This window comes from Anomaloglossus baeobatrachus, chromosome 7 (genome assembly GCF_048569485.1).
Source record: "Anomaloglossus baeobatrachus isolate aAnoBae1 chromosome 7, aAnoBae1.hap1, whole genome shotgun sequence".
Lineage (NCBI taxonomy): Eukaryota > Metazoa > Chordata > Amphibia > Anura > Aromobatidae > Anomaloglossus > Anomaloglossus baeobatrachus.
The window spans coordinates 261042277-261061550 of NC_134359.1; the positions used below are offsets into that span (position 1 = coordinate 261042277).

The 19274-nt window shown below is 48.6% G+C and overlaps 1 protein-coding gene across 1 annotated transcript in view; it reads right to left on the reverse strand.

Annotated features, from left to right (window-relative positions):
* Window positions 1-9652: 9652 nt before the first annotated feature.
* Window positions 9653-19274, reverse strand: part of PDPK1 (3-phosphoinositide dependent protein kinase 1) — a 104533-nt gene continuing 94911 nt past the window's right edge. The window contains exon 14 of the mRNA XM_075319194.1: window positions 9653-10996. Within this exon, the coding sequence (XP_075175309.1) occupies window positions 10883-10996 (114 nt within the window). The 3' untranslated portion in view covers window positions 9653-10882. The remainder of the gene's footprint in view (window positions 10997-19274) is intronic.

Here is a 19274-nt window from a genome sequence, read left to right on the forward strand (position 1 = left end):
AATAGCTTCCCCCTCCTTCGGGCTGGGCGCGTTGATGACGCTATACCGGAAGTGGAAGTGACATCAGCGCAGGGAGGGGGCAGTATTCAGCGTTACACTGACCGGAAGTAAACACTGGTACGTGTAGAAAACGGGTAATAATAACGCGTCCACAGTGAAGCTGCGAACTTCATATATTCATTGCTCTTAGAAGAGGAAGTCCACACCAAAGACTGCACGGGTGTCCCATGTTTATGTATAAAGCTACAAGAAGTCCAAACAGTACATACCTCCAACTGTCCCGGATTCAGCAGAACTGTCCCGATTTGAGGGCTCTCTCTCGCAGTCCCGCTTGTCACTTCCCTTGTCCCGGCTCCTCCTCTCAGTGCATAAATTAAATTCTGGCTTTCCAGCAGGGCCTAGAACTCATGAACTCAGTGTCCATAAGATGCAGCTCTACCATAGAGCCACTACCTGTACTGAGATGCATGGGAGGATTTGGTAATCTTGACCTGTATTGCAGGCTGAGAAGCCAGAAGTAGATTTTTCAGTTACATCAGTGATGGCTAACCTATCACACGCATGTCAGAGGTGACACGTGCGGCAGGGCACGCGGCCACATCCTGAGCTACAAGACAAGCCGCGGCCGCCGGTGATTTAACTGGAGCTACATGAACGGCCCTAAACTGTTCTGAAATGAACGGCCCAGTCCTATACCTCACACGCGGCAGACCAGGTACATGCAGCATCCTATACCTCACACGCGGCAGACCAGGTACATGCAGCATCCTATACCTCACACGCGGCAGACCAGGTACATGCAGCATCCTATACCTCACACGCGGCAGACCAGGTACATGCAGCATCCTATACCTCACACGCGGCAGACCAGGTACATGCAGCATCCTATACCTCACACGCGGCAGACCAGGTACATGCAGCATCCTATACCTCACACGCGGCAGACCAGGTACATGCAGCATCCTATACCTCACACGCGGCAGACCAGGTACATACAGCATCCTATACCTCACACGTGAAACACCAGGTACATGCAGCATCCTATACCTCACACGCGGCAGACCAGGTACATACAGCATCCTATACCTCACACGTGAAACACCAGGTACATGCAGCATCCTATACCTCACACGTGAAACACCAGGTACATGCAGCAACCTATACCTCACACGTGAAACACCAGGTACATGCAGCAACCTATACCTCACACACGACACACCAGGTACATGCAGCAACCTATACCTCACACACGACACACCAGGTACATGCAGCAACCTATACCTCACACACGACACACCAGGTACATGCAGCAACCTATACCTCACACACGACACACCAGGTACATGCAGCAACCTATACCTCACACACGACACACCAGGTACATGCAGCAACCTATACCTCACACACGACACACCAGGTACATGCAGCAACCTATACCTCACACACGACACACCAGGTACATGCAGCAACCTATACCTCACACACGACACACCAGGTACATGCAGCAACCTATACCTCACACACGACACACCAGGTACATGCAGCAACCTATACCTCACACACGACACACCAGGTACATGCAGCAACCTATACCTCACACACGACACACCAGGTACATGCAGCAACCTATACCTCACACACGACACACCAGGTACATGCAGCAACCTATACCTCACACACGACACACCAGGTACATGCAGCAACCTATACCTCACACACGACACACCAGGTACATGCAGCAACCTATACCTCACACACGACACACCAGGTACATGCAGCAACCTATACCTCACACACGACACACCAGGTACATGCAGCAACCTATACCTCACACACGACACACCAGGTACATGCAGCAACCTATACCTCACACACGACACACCAGGTACATGCAGCAACCTATACCTCACACACGACACACCAGGTACATGCAGCAACCTATACCTCACACACGACACACCAGGTACATGCAGCAACCTATACCTCACACACGACACACCAGGTACATGCAGCAACCTATACCTCACACACGACACACCAGGTACATGCAGCAACCTATACCTCACACACGACACACCAGGTACATGCAGCAACCTATACCTCACACACGACACACCAGGTACATGCAGCAACCTATACCTCACACACGACACACCAGGTACATGCAGCAACCTATACCTCACACACGACACACCAGGTACATACAGCAACCTATACCTCACACGTGAAACACCAGATACATACAGCAACCTATACCTCACACGTGAAACACCAGATACATACAGCATCCTATACCTCATACACACTACAGATCAGGTACATACAGCATCCTATACCTCACACACGACACACCAGGTACATGCAGCAACCTATACCTCACACACGACACACCAGGTACATACAGCAACCTATACCTCACACACGACACACCAGGTACATACAGCAACCTATACCTCACACGTGAAACACCAGATACATACAGCATCCTATACCTCATACACACTACAGATCAGGTACATACAGCATCCTATACCTCACACACGGCAGACCAGGTACATACAGCATCCTATACCTCACACACGGCAGACCAGGTACATACAGCATCCTATACCTCACACACGGCAGACCAGGTACATACAGCATCCTATACCTCACACACGGCAGACCAGGTACATACAGCATCCTATACCTCACACACGGCAGACCAGGTACATACAGCATCCTATACCTCACACACGGCAGACCAGGTACATACAGCATCCTATACCTCACACACGGCAGACCAGGTACATACAGCATCCTATACCTCACACACGGCAGACCAGGTACATACAGCATCCTATACCTCACACACGGCAGACCAGGTACATACAGCATCCTATACCTCACACACGGCAGACCAGGTACATACAGCATCCTATACCTCACACACGGCAGACCAGGTACATACAGCATCCTATACCTCACACACGGCAGACCAGGTACATACAGCATCCTATACCTCACACACGGCAGACCAGGTACATACAGCATCCTATACCTCACACACGGCAGACCAGGTACATACAGCATCCTATACCTCACACACAGCAGACCAGGTACATACAGCATCCTATACCTCACACACGACAGACCAGGTACATACAACATCCTATACCTCACACGTGAAACACCAGATACATACAGCATCCTATACCTCATACACACTACAAATCAGGTACATACAGCATCCTATACCTCATACACACTACAAATCAGGTACATACAGCATCCTATACCTCACACATGACAGACCAGATACATACAGCATCCTATACCTCATACACACTACAGACCAGGTACATACAGCATCCTATACCTCATACACACTACAGATCAGGTACATACAGCATCCTATACCTCACACGACAGACTAGATACATACAGCATCCTATACCTCATACACGACACACCAGGTACATACAGCATCCTATACCTCACACACAACACACCACATACATACAGCAACCTATACCTCACACACGACACACCAGGTACATGCAGCATCCTATACCTCACACACTACACACCAGGTACATGCAGCATCCTATACCTCACACACGACACACCAGGTACATGCAGCAACCTATACCTCACACATGACACACCAGGTACATACAGCATCCTATACCTCACACACGACACACCAGGTACATGCAGCAACCTATACCTCACACACGACACACCAGGTACATGCAGCAACCTATACCTCACACGTGAAACACCAGATACATACAGCATCCTATACCTCATACACACTACAGATCAGGTACATACAGCAACCTATACCTCACACACGACACACCAGGTACATGCAGCAACCTATACCTCACACATGACAAATCAGGTACATACAGCATCCTATACCTCACACACGGCAGACCAGGTACATACAGCATCCTATACCTCATACACACAGCATCCTATACCTCACACATGACAGACCAGGTACATACAGCATCCTATACCTCATACACACAGCATCCTATACCTCATACACGACACCAGGTACATACAGCATCCTATACCTCACACACGACACCAGGTACATACAGCATCCTATACCTCACACACGACAGACCAGGTACATACAGCATCCTATACCTCACACATGACAGACCAGGTACATACAGCATCCTATACCTCATACACGGCAGACCAGGTACATACAGCATCCTATACCTCATACACGACACCAGGTACATACAGCATCCTATACCTCACACACGACACCAGGTACATACAGCAACCTATACCTCACACACGACAAACCAGGTACATACAGCATCCTATACCTTCACTTTTTTATTGTAAACCAAGACGTAAGGCACTCACCAGATATGCGGTAAAAAAAAGCTGTTTTATTCGACCATCAGGTAAGGGGGAAAGGCGTGAGGAAGGTGGGTACACACAATCCGTCAGACGACGGCCGTTTCGCGTCTTTACAACCAACACTTCAACGAGTCCATGATGGACTCGTGGAAGCGTTGGTTGTAAAGACGTGAAACGGCCGTCGTCCGGCGGATTATCATGGACTCGTGGAAACGTCGGTTGTAAAGACGCGAAACGGCAGTCGTCCGACAGATTGTGTGTACCCACCTCCCTCACGCCTTTCCCCCCCTGACTTGATGATCAAATAAAACAGCTTTTTTTATCGCATATCTGGTAAGTGCCTTCCGTCTCTTTTCACATGGACTGTATGGATTGTTGTCTTTTAGAATGAGCACCGTGGCCAGAATGCTAAGAAATTTACAAGCCGTATAATGCGTGTATAAACCTGAAATAGGAAGATTGAGCGGTTAGCTCGCTGAATGGTGCCAGTGTTTCCGCCTTTCTTTGTTTTACCCTAAAAAAAGAATCGCTCTCAAAAGACCCAAAACAATAAGGCCTCTTTCACACTGCGTTCCTCTTACCGTTCACTGGTCCAGTCAGGGCTTCCGTCAAAAGCAAAACGTGTTTTGGACACATGCGCTGATGCTGCCACTGACTCGAATGGTGCAGATAAAGTCACCGTGTGCTCTATTGTGCACTATTTTCGGACGTATACGCCTATTGGAGGTGGACACCACAAAGACTTCGTAGACTGCATCGGTGTCCGCCTCCAGAAAGCGTATACTCCCGAAAACGGTGCACAACAGAGAACACGGTGACTCCATCTGCACCATTATAGCCATTGGTCCCGTCGGCGCATGTGTCCGAAACCCATTTTGCAGGGAGTTCGGTCAGAAGCCCCGACTGGACGACTGAACAGGGAGAGGAACAAAGTGTGAAAGCGACCTAAGGGTTGTGTGAGCGCCTTGCACTTGTCAACCCTTATTACTTTTGAGTACTATTCTTTTGGGGGGTGGGGGGTCTCTTATTAGCTCACCAGAGGGGAGTGGCGGTGGAGTGGCTTATGAGGGTCACAGGAGGTAGGGTCAGCGAAAATTCGGAGGGTCACAGGATGCAGGGTCGGCGATGCTGCGGGCTCTGAGGAGGGGATGCCAGGGCTCAGTAGGGTCAATGGACGGAGGGTTGGCGATGCTGTGGGTTCAGAGGAGGGGGTGTCGTGGCTCAGGGGGATCAGTGGACGGAGGGTTGCCAATCTTGCAGACTCGAAGGGTGACAGGAGGTAGGGTTGGCGATGCTGCGGGCTCAGAGGAGGGGCTGTCGGGGCTCAGTGGACAGAGGGTCGGCAATACTGCGGGCTTGGAAGAGGGAGTGTCGTTGCTCGGGGGTCAGTGGACGGAGGGTTGGCAATCCTGCGGACTCGAAGGGTAACAGGAGGCAGGGGTCGGCGATGCTGCAGGCTCGGAGGAAAGGGTGCCGGGCCTCGGTAGGGTCAGTGGACTGAGGGTCGGCGATGCTGCGGGTTTAGAGGAGGGGGTGTCGTGGCTCAGGGGGATCAGTGGATGGAGGGTCGGTAATCCTGCAGACTCAAAGGGTCACAGCAGGTAGGGTCGGCGATGCTGCGGGCTTGGAGGGGGTGTCGCGGCTCAGGAGGGTCAGTGGACTGAGGGTCGGCGATGCTGCGGGCTCAGAGGAGGGGGTGTCGCGGCAGCAGGCACCATTGATCTGCCGGTGGGCTGCGGGCTCCATTGAATTACTAGCAGTTGAAACAATGGACTTCATGAAAATGGCCGTGGAGGCGGCGCATGCGCATATTGGCCTCTGCAGCCATTTTCTTGAAGTCCACCTCGTCACCTGCTGGCAGTCCACTGGAGCCCGCCGCCACAAAACCCCCGAGCCTGCAGTATCGCTAACCCTCCATCCTGTGACCCTCCTGAGCTGTACCACTAAAGTGACACCCCCTCTTCCGAGCCCTCAGTATCGCCGACCCTACCTCCTGTGACCCCCGCTTCAACACCGCTGCACCGGTAAGCCATATCTGGATTATAAGACGCACCCTCATTGGGGGAAAAAAAGTGCATCTTATAATCTGGAAAATACGGTGTATGACCCACAACATACAACATACATTAAGGCTTTATTTCCATTCTATGGTGCTAATCTGGTCTGAATTTAAGGATGAAAGTGGTCCATTCAAAGAAATGAGTCTGTAGGGAAAATAAAAGAGAAACCGGACAGCGTGAAGGTCATACGTGTGCCGCCGTCTTATTTTTTTCTTTCTAGACGGAAGACAGACGTACATATCTGCCATTCATGAACTGAGCATGGACAGCACTGTCTCCTGACCCGAAATCAACAGCCTCATAAGTATCTATGGTCGGAGATCATAAAAGACCACCTTACCCCCCCAATAAATAAATAAAGAAACAGACCACATGTACACCTATAACCCTACATGCTTTTTATTACAAGACTAAAATCGAGCATATGTGAAAAATTTCTCATTCAGTTACTACATCTAGGGGCACAAATATTTGGAAAGAACAAAAAAAAAAAAAAAAATTAAAATAAATCATTAAATTATGAGAAATATGATTAAATCATTGACCAAATAGAAAATTTATATAATAATAAAGCCAGGAAAAAAAAAAAAAAAAAAAAAAAAGTTGTAAAATATAGTTTACAATAATTATTCACATTCATGGCTGTACATCAATACATACAACATCGTGGCCCAGAACATGAATTCAATCCAAATAATTCATATATTAGAATTTAAATAACACAGACTGAACTAGAGGCCAAACATTTAGCCAGCAAATAACCTTATACAAGAATAAAAATACAAAAAAAAGTGAATATCCTATCATTGCATTATCTGTTTTCATCATATTTTTTTTTTCAGGATTTTTTATTTTTATTTTTTTTTTATTTTAAGCTTAGCCTGTACATCACAGTTACAGTCAGCAACAAACCAGAAAAAGGAGAGAAAAAAAATAAAATAATAAAAAAAAAAAACTAAAAAAAAAAACTGCCACCAACCTGAAAGGAAAGCCAACTTACTATCAAGAAATATTTTTTACAATTTTTTATTTAAATTCTGTAACTAATTTTCAGCAGTGCCACCAATCGAGGCGTTATTAGCAGACATTGTGTTAACCCCTAAACTGTGGTCATTGAAGCGTTTTATTTCTCCGTCCCCCCTCCCCCGCCCGGGCGTGAAGACTAGCTGCATCACAGAATATAATAACAATAAAAAAAAAAATAATAAAAAAAAAATTAGAACAATTATCTATCGTCTTATAAGGTCACTGTGCAAGTTGCGTGTGCGTTCCGTAGAGCAGCATAGGCGTCAATGTCACCAGACGTAGTATCACGGAGCGCGGCGCTCCGGGTAGATCCTAAAAAGTAGTCTAATAGCTACGCGTCTAGCTGTGGGTAATGTCAACATTAACCAGCGTTCGGATTTGGGTGCCAAAAATGTATCCAAGTACTGTAGAGACCTCATCACTTTCGTGTCAAAAATCCGACCTTATCCTTAGGCCATGATGGATGATGAATTACCACTATAAATGGCCTTTCCAAAAAAACAGGGAAGAGACGGATATAAGGAGCCCAGGGACAGGCTTTTCATTGATTTACATTACGGAAAGCCAGCACAGCCGGCTGTGCATTTGATCCATGATACCCATCGACTAAAACCGGTCTTTAGACTACTTTTTCCATCTTTGCCCCTCTATACCGAGACGTTTATACCCTTAAATAGGATGTATGTGATTAATAATTGAAAAAGGCGACACTGCTGTCCATTGTCTGCTACTGCAGCTCAGCCTTGTTTGCTTAAGGTGGAGCTTAGCCGCAATACCTGAAGCAGCCAATACACAGGAGTGGCGCTGTTTTCATACTACACCTAATGGCTGCTTCAGGTACTGCAACTGAGCCTTGCTCACTTAAATGGGAGCTTAGCTGCAACACCAGAGGCAGCCAATATAAAGGAGTGGCGCTATTTTCATACTACCCCTATTGGCTGCTTCAGGTACTGCAGCTCAGCCTTGTTCACAAACTGGAGCTTAGGTGCAATACCAGAAGCCGCCAATACACAGCAGTGGCGCTATTTTCACACAACCCCTATTGGCTGCTTCAGGTACTGTAACTCAGCTTTGCTCACTTAACCTGGGCCTTAGGTGCAATACCAGAATCAGCCAATACACAGAAGTGGCACTGTGTTCATACAACCCCTATTGGCTGCTTTAGGTACTGCAGCTGAGTGCCAATACCAGGGGCAGCCAATACACAAGAGTGGCACTGTTTGCATACTACCCCTATAGGCTGCTGCAGGTACTTCAGCTCAGCCTTGTTCATAGGCATTGCAGCTAAGCTCCAATTTAAGAAACCACCAATACATAGGGAGTGGCGCTATTTTCATACTACCCCTATTGGCTGCTTCAAGGAACTGCAGCTCAGCTGCAATACCAGAAGCCGCCAATATACAAGAGTGGCACTGTTTTCCCCTATTTGCTGCTTCAGGTACTGCAACTAAGCCTTGTTCACTTAAATTGGAGCTTATCCGCAATACCAGAAGCCGCCAATACACTGGAGTGGCGCTATTTTCATACTACCCCTATTGGCTGCTTTAAGTACTGCAGCTCAGCCTTATTTACTTTGTATGTGGCTAAGCTGAAATATCAAGAATAACCAATATACACACACACGTGGCACCGAAAAACTTCACACACCTTCGTTCCTCTCCCCCAGCTTCATGCAACCTCTTTAAAGAATAAAAGACCAGGACTGAAGATTGCAGCCTCTAATGCGCCAGTCACACCAGCTGCACCCATACTATATCACACATCTGTCTAAAACTCCATACAAACGACGACTGATCTACCGCCACCACCAACATTAAATTTTGTTTCCATTTTTTTTTTGCCTATTTACAGAAATGTTTTGACCTCCTAAATGGAAGCGATTCATGAACTGATATTTTGGGATGTGACAAGTACCGTAAATCCTTTTAGAGAATTAAAAAGTCTAAGTGATCAGTTTCTACGAGAATATGAAATAAATTATATATATATATATATATATATATATATATATATATATATACATACATATACACACACATATATATATATACACACACACATATATATACATACACACACATTATATATATATATATATATATATATATATATATATATATATATATATATATATATATATATATATGTGTGTGTGTGTGTGTGTGTGTGTGTGTGTGTGTGTGTGTGTATGTATATATATGTGTATATATATATATATATATATATATATATATATATATATATATATATATATATATATATAGATATATGTATATATAGATATATATATATATCCCTTGAATTAACAGAAATATAATATACATGTGGGTTTGAATAGCAGCAGGCAGATATCACATAAAGCCAATGAACGGGCGCCGTTCCATGGTAACATCTCTCTGTGGGTTACTGTAGTCAGCAGAACAGTCTGTAGCATTCCTATATTATACATATAAGCCCCCCCTCCACCCCCCCCAAAAATGACCGGCCTCCTAAAATCCACAAAGTGTTTTTTTTCACATGGTGACAGACGAGATCCCCTTTTCGATTGGTCGGGAGCGCTACGGCTACATCAGGACGCACTTTCAGTCCGAAGATAAAATCTAGGATATAGGATTTTCTTCTTTACAATTTTATATTTATCTATATATATATATGTATAAATAAAATGTACGATGATATATTCAGTGCTATGGTCGACACTTTTTTTTTTTTTTTTTACCCTGCTTCTCATTATTTCTAAAGTCTGTGTGGCGCACAGTTCATATACTAAAAAGTAGAAGTACCACCTAAGATGAGAAGGTTTGGAAGCGACGTGCTCGACCGTATCGAAACGCACTATGAACGGAAGTAAAGACGATCCTTGCTTCGAGCCAAGGCTGCGCATTTTATCGTTTCCGTACTGTACAAAGCTCCCTGATCAGACTAGCTCACTGCCAAAAAAAAACCAAAAAAAATTAAAAAAAATAGGCAAGATGAAGGTCCCACGGTCTACTGTATATGAGATTCTCAACATGTGCACGAGTACAACGATTTGTGTTTTTGTTTGTTTTTTGTTTTCTACCGACTGTACGTTAAGCTGGCATAGCGAGGCCTACCCACTAAGGTTGCAGAAGATATAGAGCTGGTGTGCACAAAAGCAAAAAAAAAAATAAAAAATAAAAAAAAAAAATAATAATTATCACCACAGCAACGATATGCATGTCATGTTGTAACTCAACAGAAGCACAGAGAAGAAGCGAGGTAAACCCTGGATTCCATTATTGTCCACGTGTTTGTTTGTCTTCATGTTTGTGTTCCGCTTTCTGATGGAGGAGAGGTGAGTGGAGAAGGGTTTTGTCTTCTGCTCCGCTATGTAAAAGCACATCTGTTGGATCAGGGACTCTAGCAGCACGAGGGAAGCTTGCGAAGACGTGGAAGAGACGGCGCTAGATGCTGCTGTTTTGGTGATTCTGGTATCTGTGCCGCCAAACTTCCTGGATTTTTTTGCACCACTTGTGTGCGTTTCCGCTAGGGTCCATCAGGTAATATGTTCGGTTAGGCTGCAGAGGTAATATGGAAATGTTAATAGAAAAAAATAAGAGGAAAATCAGGCCTGTGGTTACGGCACAGCAAACAAACAAACCCCGGTAATCATGCCATTAAAGGGATTCTGTCTGCAGATTTCTGCAATGTGACCTGAAGACCACATACTGCAAGTGTTAAAACAGATAATTCTGTCTGTTATCTCAGTCTTTTTTTTTTGTTCACCTGTACTGTTAGCTTAAGCCTCTTATCTTTATCATTAGTGGGTCTCAGCAGTAGTAGTCAAACTCCGCCCCCTCTGTGATTAGCAACTTCTGTCTTCTGTGTGTCTTCTGGACTTCTGTGGAAATGTGGACTGAGAGCCTGGTGTGGATGGGGGCAGCTCTCAGAGCTCTGCTACATGCAAAACCTAAAATCCTTTCACTGTGTCAGAACAGCCATTAAAGGCCCAGTCACACTTAACAACTTACCAGCGATCCCAACAACGATACAACCTGAAAGGGATCGCTGGTAAGTTACTAGGAGGTCGCTGGTGAGATGTCACACTAAGCGACGCTCCAGCGATCCCACCAGCAACCTGACCTGGCAGGGATCGCTGGAGCGTCGCTACACGTGGAAGCATGCTGCGCTTGGTAACTAAGGTAAATATCGGGTAACCAACCCGATATTTACCTTGGTTACCAGCGCACACCGCTTAGCGCTGGCTCCCTGCACACCTAGCCACAGTACACATCGGGTTAATTACCCGATGTGTACTCTGCTACGTGTGCAGGCAGCAGGGAGCCGTCTTCTGTGGACGCTGGTAACCATGGTAAACATCAGGTAACCAAGAAACCCTTCCCTTGGTTACCCGATATTTACCTTCGTTACCAGCGTCCACCGCTCTCACACTGCCAGTGCCGGCTCCCTGCTCCCTGCACACATAGCCACAGTACACATCGGGTTAATTACCCGATGTGTACTCCAGCTACGTGTGCAGGGAGCAGGGAGCCGGCACTGACCGCGAAGAGCGGCGGACGCTGGTAACGAAGGTAAATATCGGGTAACCAAGATAAGGGCTTCTTGGTTACCCGATATTTACATTGGTTACCAGCGTCCGCAGAAGCCGGCTCCCTGCTCACTGCACATTCAGTTGTTGCTCTGTCGCTGTCACACACAGCTATGTGCACTTCACAGCGGGAGAACAACAACTAAAAAATGGCCCAGGACATTCAGCAACAACCAGCGACCTCACAGCAGGGGCCAGGTTGTTGCTGGATGTCACACACTGCAACATCACTAGCAAGTCGTGCCTCAGCAGCGATGTTGCTTAGTGTGACAGTACCTTAAGCTAAGGGGTACTTCTCACATAGCGAGATCCCTGCTGAGTCACAGGTTTTATGACGTTCCAGTGACCTCATCAGCGATCTTGCGGTGTGTGACACTAAGCAGCGACCTGGCCCCTGCTGTGAAATCGCTGATTGTTACAGACTGTTCTGGTTCATTTTTTGCTTGTTGGTCTCCCACTGTGCAGCACACATCGGCGTGTTTGACGGTGGGAGACCAACGAGCACCGACTCTGTAAGCAGCGTACGCTGGTAACCAGGGTAAATATCGGGTAACCAAGCAAAGCGCTTTGCTTAGTTACCCGATATTTACCCTGGTTACCAAGCACAGCATAGTTACACGAGTCGCTGGTGGCTGGTCGCTGGTGAGAGCTGCATGACTGACAGCTCACCAGCGACCATGTAGCGATGCACCAATGATCCTTGCCAGGTCGCATCTCTGGTGGGATCGTTGGGTGCGTCGCTACGTGAGATGGTACTCTAAGTGATACATCATTGAACTCTGGGTATTCATTATGCTGCTCTCAGATGAGGTAGCAAAAACCTGCTGACAGATTCCATTTAGAGAGCTTCTTTTTCCATGACAAGACATTTTGTGTTTTAAGAAAATTATCTATTGTTTAAGTCAAGTTTGTATGTTGAATGTGTTTGGTTTGAGAGAATGTTGATAATTTAAGATCATGATCTGGAATTAAAAAAAAAATAAATTTAAATTTTCACACTAGCCCCTAGGCCTAATAAATATGAGACACTCACTTCTTGATTTTTTTTCCACTCGGTATGTGAGCCCACATCAAAAAGGGACACAGACTATGACGTACTAGTATATCCAGGGTTATAAAGGGGGATTAAAGAGAATCTGTCGCCAAAGAAGGGAATTTTGTTTACTTACCGTAAATTCCTTTTCTTCTAGCTCTAATTGGGAGACCCAGACAATTGGGTGTATAGGCTATGCCTCCGGAGGCCGCACAAAGTACTACACTTAAAAGTGTTAGGCCCCTCCCCTTCTGCCTATACACCCCCCGTGCTCCCACGGGCTCCTCAGTTTTGGTGCAAAAGCAAGAAGGAGGAAAAATAATTATAAACTGGTTTAAAGTAACTTCAATCCGAAGGAAAACTCGGAGAACTGAAACCATTCAACATGAACAACATGTGTACACAAAAAAACAGGGGCGGGTGCTGGGTCTCCCAATTAGAGCTAGAAGAAAAGGAATTTACGGTAAGTAAACAAAATTCCCTTCTTCTTTGTCGCTCTATTGGGAGACCCAGACAATTGGGACGTCCAAAAGCAGTCCCTGGGTGGGTAAAATAATACCTCGTAAGAGAGCCGTAAAACGGCCCTTTCCTACAGGTGGGCAACCGCCGCCTGAAGGACTCGTCTACCTAGGCTGGCATCCGCCGCAGCATAGGTATGCATCTGATAGTGCTTCGTGAAAGTGTGCAGGCTCGACCAGGTAGCCGCCTGACACACCTATTGAGCCGTAGCCTGGTGCCTCAAAGCCCAGGACGCTCCCACGGCTCTGGTAGAATGGGCCTTCAGCCCTGAGGGAACCGGAAGCCCAGCCGAACGGTAAGCTTCGATAATTGGCTCCTTGATCCATCGAGCCAGGGTTGATTTGGAAGCCTGTGACCCTTTACGCTGGCCAGCGACAAGGACAAAGAGTGCATCCGAGCGGCGCAGGGGCGCCGTACGAGAAATGTAGAGTCTGAGTGCTCTCACCAGATCTAACAAGTGCAAATCCTTTTCACATTGGTGAACTGGATGAGGATAAAAAGAGGGTAAGGAAATATCCTGATTGAGATGAAAGGGGGATACCACCTTAGGGAGAAATTCCGGAACCGGACGTAGAACCACCTTGTCCTGGTGAAAAACCAGAAAAGGGGCTTTGCACGACAACGCTGCTAGCTCAGACACTCTCCGAAGAGAAGTGACTGCTACTAGAAAAACCACTTTCTGCAAAAGTCGTGAGAGAGAGATATCTCTCATTGGCTCGAATGGTGGTTTCTGAAGAACCATCAGCACCCTGTTTAGATCCCAGGGTTCTAACGGCCGCTTGTAAGGTGGAACGATGTGACAAACTCCCTGCAGGAACGTGCGTACCTGTGGAAGTCTAGCTAGGCGCTTCTGGAAAAACACAGAGAGCGCTGAAACTTGTCCCTTAAGGGAACCGAGCGACAAACCCTTTTCCAGTCCAGATTGAAGGAAGGACAGAAAAGTAGGTAATGCAAATGGCCAGGGAGAAAAACCCTGAGCAGAGCACCACGACAGGAAAATTTTCCACGTCCTGTGATAAATCTTGGCGGACGTTGGTTTCCTAGCCTGTCTCATAGTGGCAATGACTTTTTGAGATAACCCTGAAGACGCTAGGATCCAGGACTCAATGGCCACACAGTCAGGTTGAGGGCCGCAGAATTCAGATGGAAAAACGGCCCTTGAGACAGCAAGTCTGGTCGGTCTGGTAGTGCCCACGGTTGGCCGACCGTGAGATGCCACAGATCCGGGTACCACGACCTCCTCGGCCAGTCTGGAGCGACGAGGATGGCGCGGCGGCAGTCGGCCCTGATCTTGCGTAACACTCTGGGCAACAGTGCCAGCGGAGGAAACACATAAGGGAGCTGAAACTGCGACCAATCCTGAACTAAGGCGTCTGCCGCCAGAGCTCTGGGATCTTGAGACCGTGCCATGAACGTTGGTACCTTGTTGTTGTGCCGGGACGCCATGAGGTCGACGTCCGGCACCCCCCAGCGGCAACAGATCTCCTGAAACACGTCCGGGTGAAGGGACCATTCCCCTGCGTCCATGCCCTGGCGACTGAGATAATCTGCTTCCCAGTTTTCCACGCCTGGAATGTGAACTGCGGATATGGTGGAGGCCGTGGCTTCCACCCACATCAAAATCCGCCGGACTTCCTGGAAGGCTTGTCGACTGCGTGTGCCGCCTTGGTGGTTGATGTATGCCACCGCTGTGGAATTGTCCGACTGAATTCGGATCTGCTTGCCTTCCAGCCACTGCTGGAACGCTTTCAGGGCAAGATACACTGCCCGAATTTCCAGAACATTGATCTGAAGCGAGGACTCTTGCTGGGTCCACGTACCCTGAGCCCTGTGGTGGAGAAAAACCGCTCCCCACCCTGACAGACTCGCGTCCGTCGTGACCACCTCCCAGGATGGGGGTAGGAAGGATTTCCCCTTCGATAATGAAGTGGGAAGAAGCCACCACCGAAGGGAAGCTTTGGTCGCCTGAGAGAGGGAGACGGTCCTGTCGAGGGACGTCGGCTTCCTGTCCCATTTGCGTAGGATGTCCCATTGAAGGGGACGCAGGTGAAACTGCGCGAAAGGGACTGCTTCCATTGCTGCCACCATCTTCCCCAGGAAGTGCATGAGGCGCCTCAAGGGGTGTGACTGGCCTTGAAGGAGAGATTGTACCCCTGTCTGTAGTGACCGCTGCTTGATCAGCGGAAGCTTCACTATCGCTGAGAGGGTATGAAACTCCATGCCAAGGTATGTGAGCGATTGGGCCGGTGTCAGATTTGACTTTGGAAAATTGATGATCCACCCGAAACTCTGGAGAGTCTCCAGGGTAGCGTCGAGGCTGTGTTGGCATGCCTCTTGAGAGGGTGCCTTGATCAACAGATCGTCCAAGTACGGGATCACCGAGTGACCCTGAGAATGGAGGACCGCTACTACAGTAGCCATAACCTTGGTGAAAACCCGTGGGGCTGTTGCCAGGCCGAATGGCAGTGCCACGAACTGCAGGTGTTCGTTTCCTATGGCGAAGCGCAAGAAGCGCTGGTGCTCTGGGGCAATCGGAACGTGGAGATAAGCATCTTTGATATCGATCGATGCAAGGAAATCTCCTTGGGACATTGAGGCGATGATGGAGCGAAGGGATTCCATCCGGAACCGCCTGGTCTTTACGTGTTTGTTGAGAAGTTTCAGGTCTAGGACAGGACGGAAAGACCCGTCCTTCTTTGGGACCACAAACAAGTTGGAGTAAAAACCGTGGCCCTGTTGATGAAGAGGAACAGGGACCACCACTCCTTCTGCCTTCAGAGTGCCCAGCGCCTGCAGAAGAGCCTCGGCTCTCTCGGGAGGCGGAGAAGACCTGAAGAATCGAGTCGGGGGACGAGAGATGAACTCTATCTTGTAACCGTGAGACAGAATGTCTCTCACCCAGCGGTCTTTTATTTGTGGCAGCCAGGCGTCGCAAAAGCGGGAGAGCCTGCCACCGACCGAGGATGCTACTAGAGGAGGTCGAAAGTCATGAGGAAGCCGCCTTGTTAGCGGTGCCTCCAATGTTCTTTTTAGGACGTGACTTAGACCGCCATGCATCAGAGTTCCTTTGTTCTTTCTGAGACCTTTTGGACGAGGAGAATTGGGACCTGCCCGCGCCCCGAAAGGACCGAAACCTCGCCTGCCCTCTCCTCTGTTGGGGTATGTTCGGTTTGGGCTGGGGTAAGGATGTATCCTTTCCCTTGGATTGTTTGATGATTTCATCCAGACGCTCGCCAAACAGCCTGTCGCCAGAAATTGGCAAACTGGTTAAGCGCTTTTTGGAAGCAGAATCTGCCTTCCATTCCCGTAGCCACAAGGCCCTGCGGAGTACCACCGAATTGGCGGTCGCCACCGCCGTACGGCTCACAGAGTCCAGGACAGCATTAATAGCGTAAAACGCAAATGCCGAGGTCTGGGTGGTAATGGATGCCACTTGTGGCGCGGCCGTGCAAGTGGCTGCTTCAATTTGCGCTTGACCTGCTGAGATAGCTTGCAGCGCCCATACGGCTGCGAATGCTGGGGCAAAAGAAGCTCCGATAGCTTCATAGATGGATTTCAACCAGAGCTCCATCTGCCTGTCAGTGGCATCTTTGAGCGAGGCCCCACCTTCCACTGCAAGTATGGATCTAGCCGCCAGTCTGGAGATTGGAGGATCCACTTTGGGACATTGAGTCCAACCTTTAACCACGTCCGGGGGGAAAGGATAACGTGTATCCTTAAGGCGCTTAGAAAAACGCTTATCTGGACAAGCATGGTGATTCTGGATTGCCTCTCTGAAATCAGAGTGGTCTAGAAACATACTCTGTGTCCGCTTGGGAAACCTGAAACGAATTTTCTCCTGCTGAGAAGCTGACTCCTCCGCCGGAGGGGCTGAGGGAGAAATATCCAGCAACTGATGGATGGACGCAATAAGATCGTTCACTATGGCGTCCCCGTCTGGAGTATTAAGATTGAGAGCGCTCTCAGGATCAGAATCCTGATCAGCTGTCTCCGCATCATCAACCAAAGATTCCCCCCGCTGAGACCCTAAACAATATGATGTCGAGGGAAATTCTAAGCGAGCACGCTTAGTCAATCTGGGGCTGGGGTCTAAGTCAGAACCCTCAGACTGGGATGTAGGAGATACCCCGGGAGGACATTGTTGGTCCAACTGAGGGAGGCCCGGGAACAACGATTCAACAGGGTCCCGTTGCTGAGATACCGGCCTGGACTGCAAGGCTTCTAGTATCTTAGCCATAGTCTCAGAGAGTTTAGCAAACTCAGTCCCCGTCACCTGGACAGTGTCAACAGGTGTCTCCCCCTGGGCCCCTCTTAGCATAGGCTCCGGCTGAAGAAGTGGCACAGGGGTCGAACACTGCACACAATGAGGGTCAGTGGAACCTGCCGGTAGTGGGGTCTTACAAGCGGCGCAGGCAGCATAATAAGCCTGTGTTTTGGCACCCCTGCCTTTTGTGGGCGCCATGCTATAGTTTTCCTTGAGTTACACAAAAGGGTATATAGCCAGAATGCACTGTGCTCATACAGTGTAAAGTATATATGATACACAAATAATGTACCAATACACTACAGCACCATGGGGCTAGCACCAACAGGTGCTGCTTACCAGCCGCCTAAAGCGGTTGTGAGGCCACAAGAGACCGTGTCTGGGTCTCCCAGGACTTGTCCCTCTTCTGCAGCGTCGGTGGAGCTGACAGGAATGGCTGCGGCGTCCTGACGAGATGAGGGAGCTGTGGGCGTGGCCGAGAAAGAGCGCGAACTGGTGCTCACACCGTGCACAGTGAGGGGGGTGGAGTATGTAAATCATACTCCAGCCCTCAGAGCTGCTCGCTCCGTGCAGCGTCCCGCCCTTCCCCCTGCCTGTCAGGGCTGAGGGCGGGAGAAAAGTAAACTAGGCCGCAAGGAAGCCGGGGACTCTAGTAATAAACGCGGCCGCCGTAAAAGCGCGGCCGGCGTGAAAGTCCCCGGCGAACTACAAGTCCCAGCCGCGCCGCAGTGTCCCATGGCAGCGGCGGTTAGTGCGGTAGCCCTTACATATAAACACACTCAGCGACGCTGAGTGTGTAATGGCACATATAGACCCGGTCAGCGCCGCGGTCCCCGGTGCACTAGCACACCCAGCAAAGCTGAGGCGATGCCGTGCGCGGTCCCCACAGGGATACAGAGTACCTCCAAGATGCAGGGCCATGTCCCTGAACGATACTCGGCTCCTATCCATCAGGCTCCACAGGAGTTGTGGATGGAGCACGGTCTCAGTGCCTGGAGACCGGTAAGATCCCACTTCACCCAGAGCCCAGAGGGGGATGGGGAAGGAAAGCAGCATGTGGGCTCCAGCCTCCGTACCCGCAATGGATACCTCAACCTTAACAACACCGCCGACAAGAGTGGGGTGAGAAGGGAGCATGCTGGGGGCCCTATATGGGCCCACTTTTCTTCCATCCGACATAGTCAGCAGCTGCTGCTGACTAATCTGTGGAGCTGTGCTGTGTGTGTCTGACCTCCTTCGCACAAAGCAAAAAACTGAGGAGCCCGTGGGAGCACGGGGGGTGTATAGGCAGAAGGGGAGGGGCCTAACACTTTTAAGTGTAGTACTTTGTGCGGCCTCCGGAGGCATAGCCTATACACCCAATTGTCTGGGTCTCCCAATAGAGCGAAAAAGAAATGACAATTTTTTTTCCTCTATGTGATCGAAATTTAC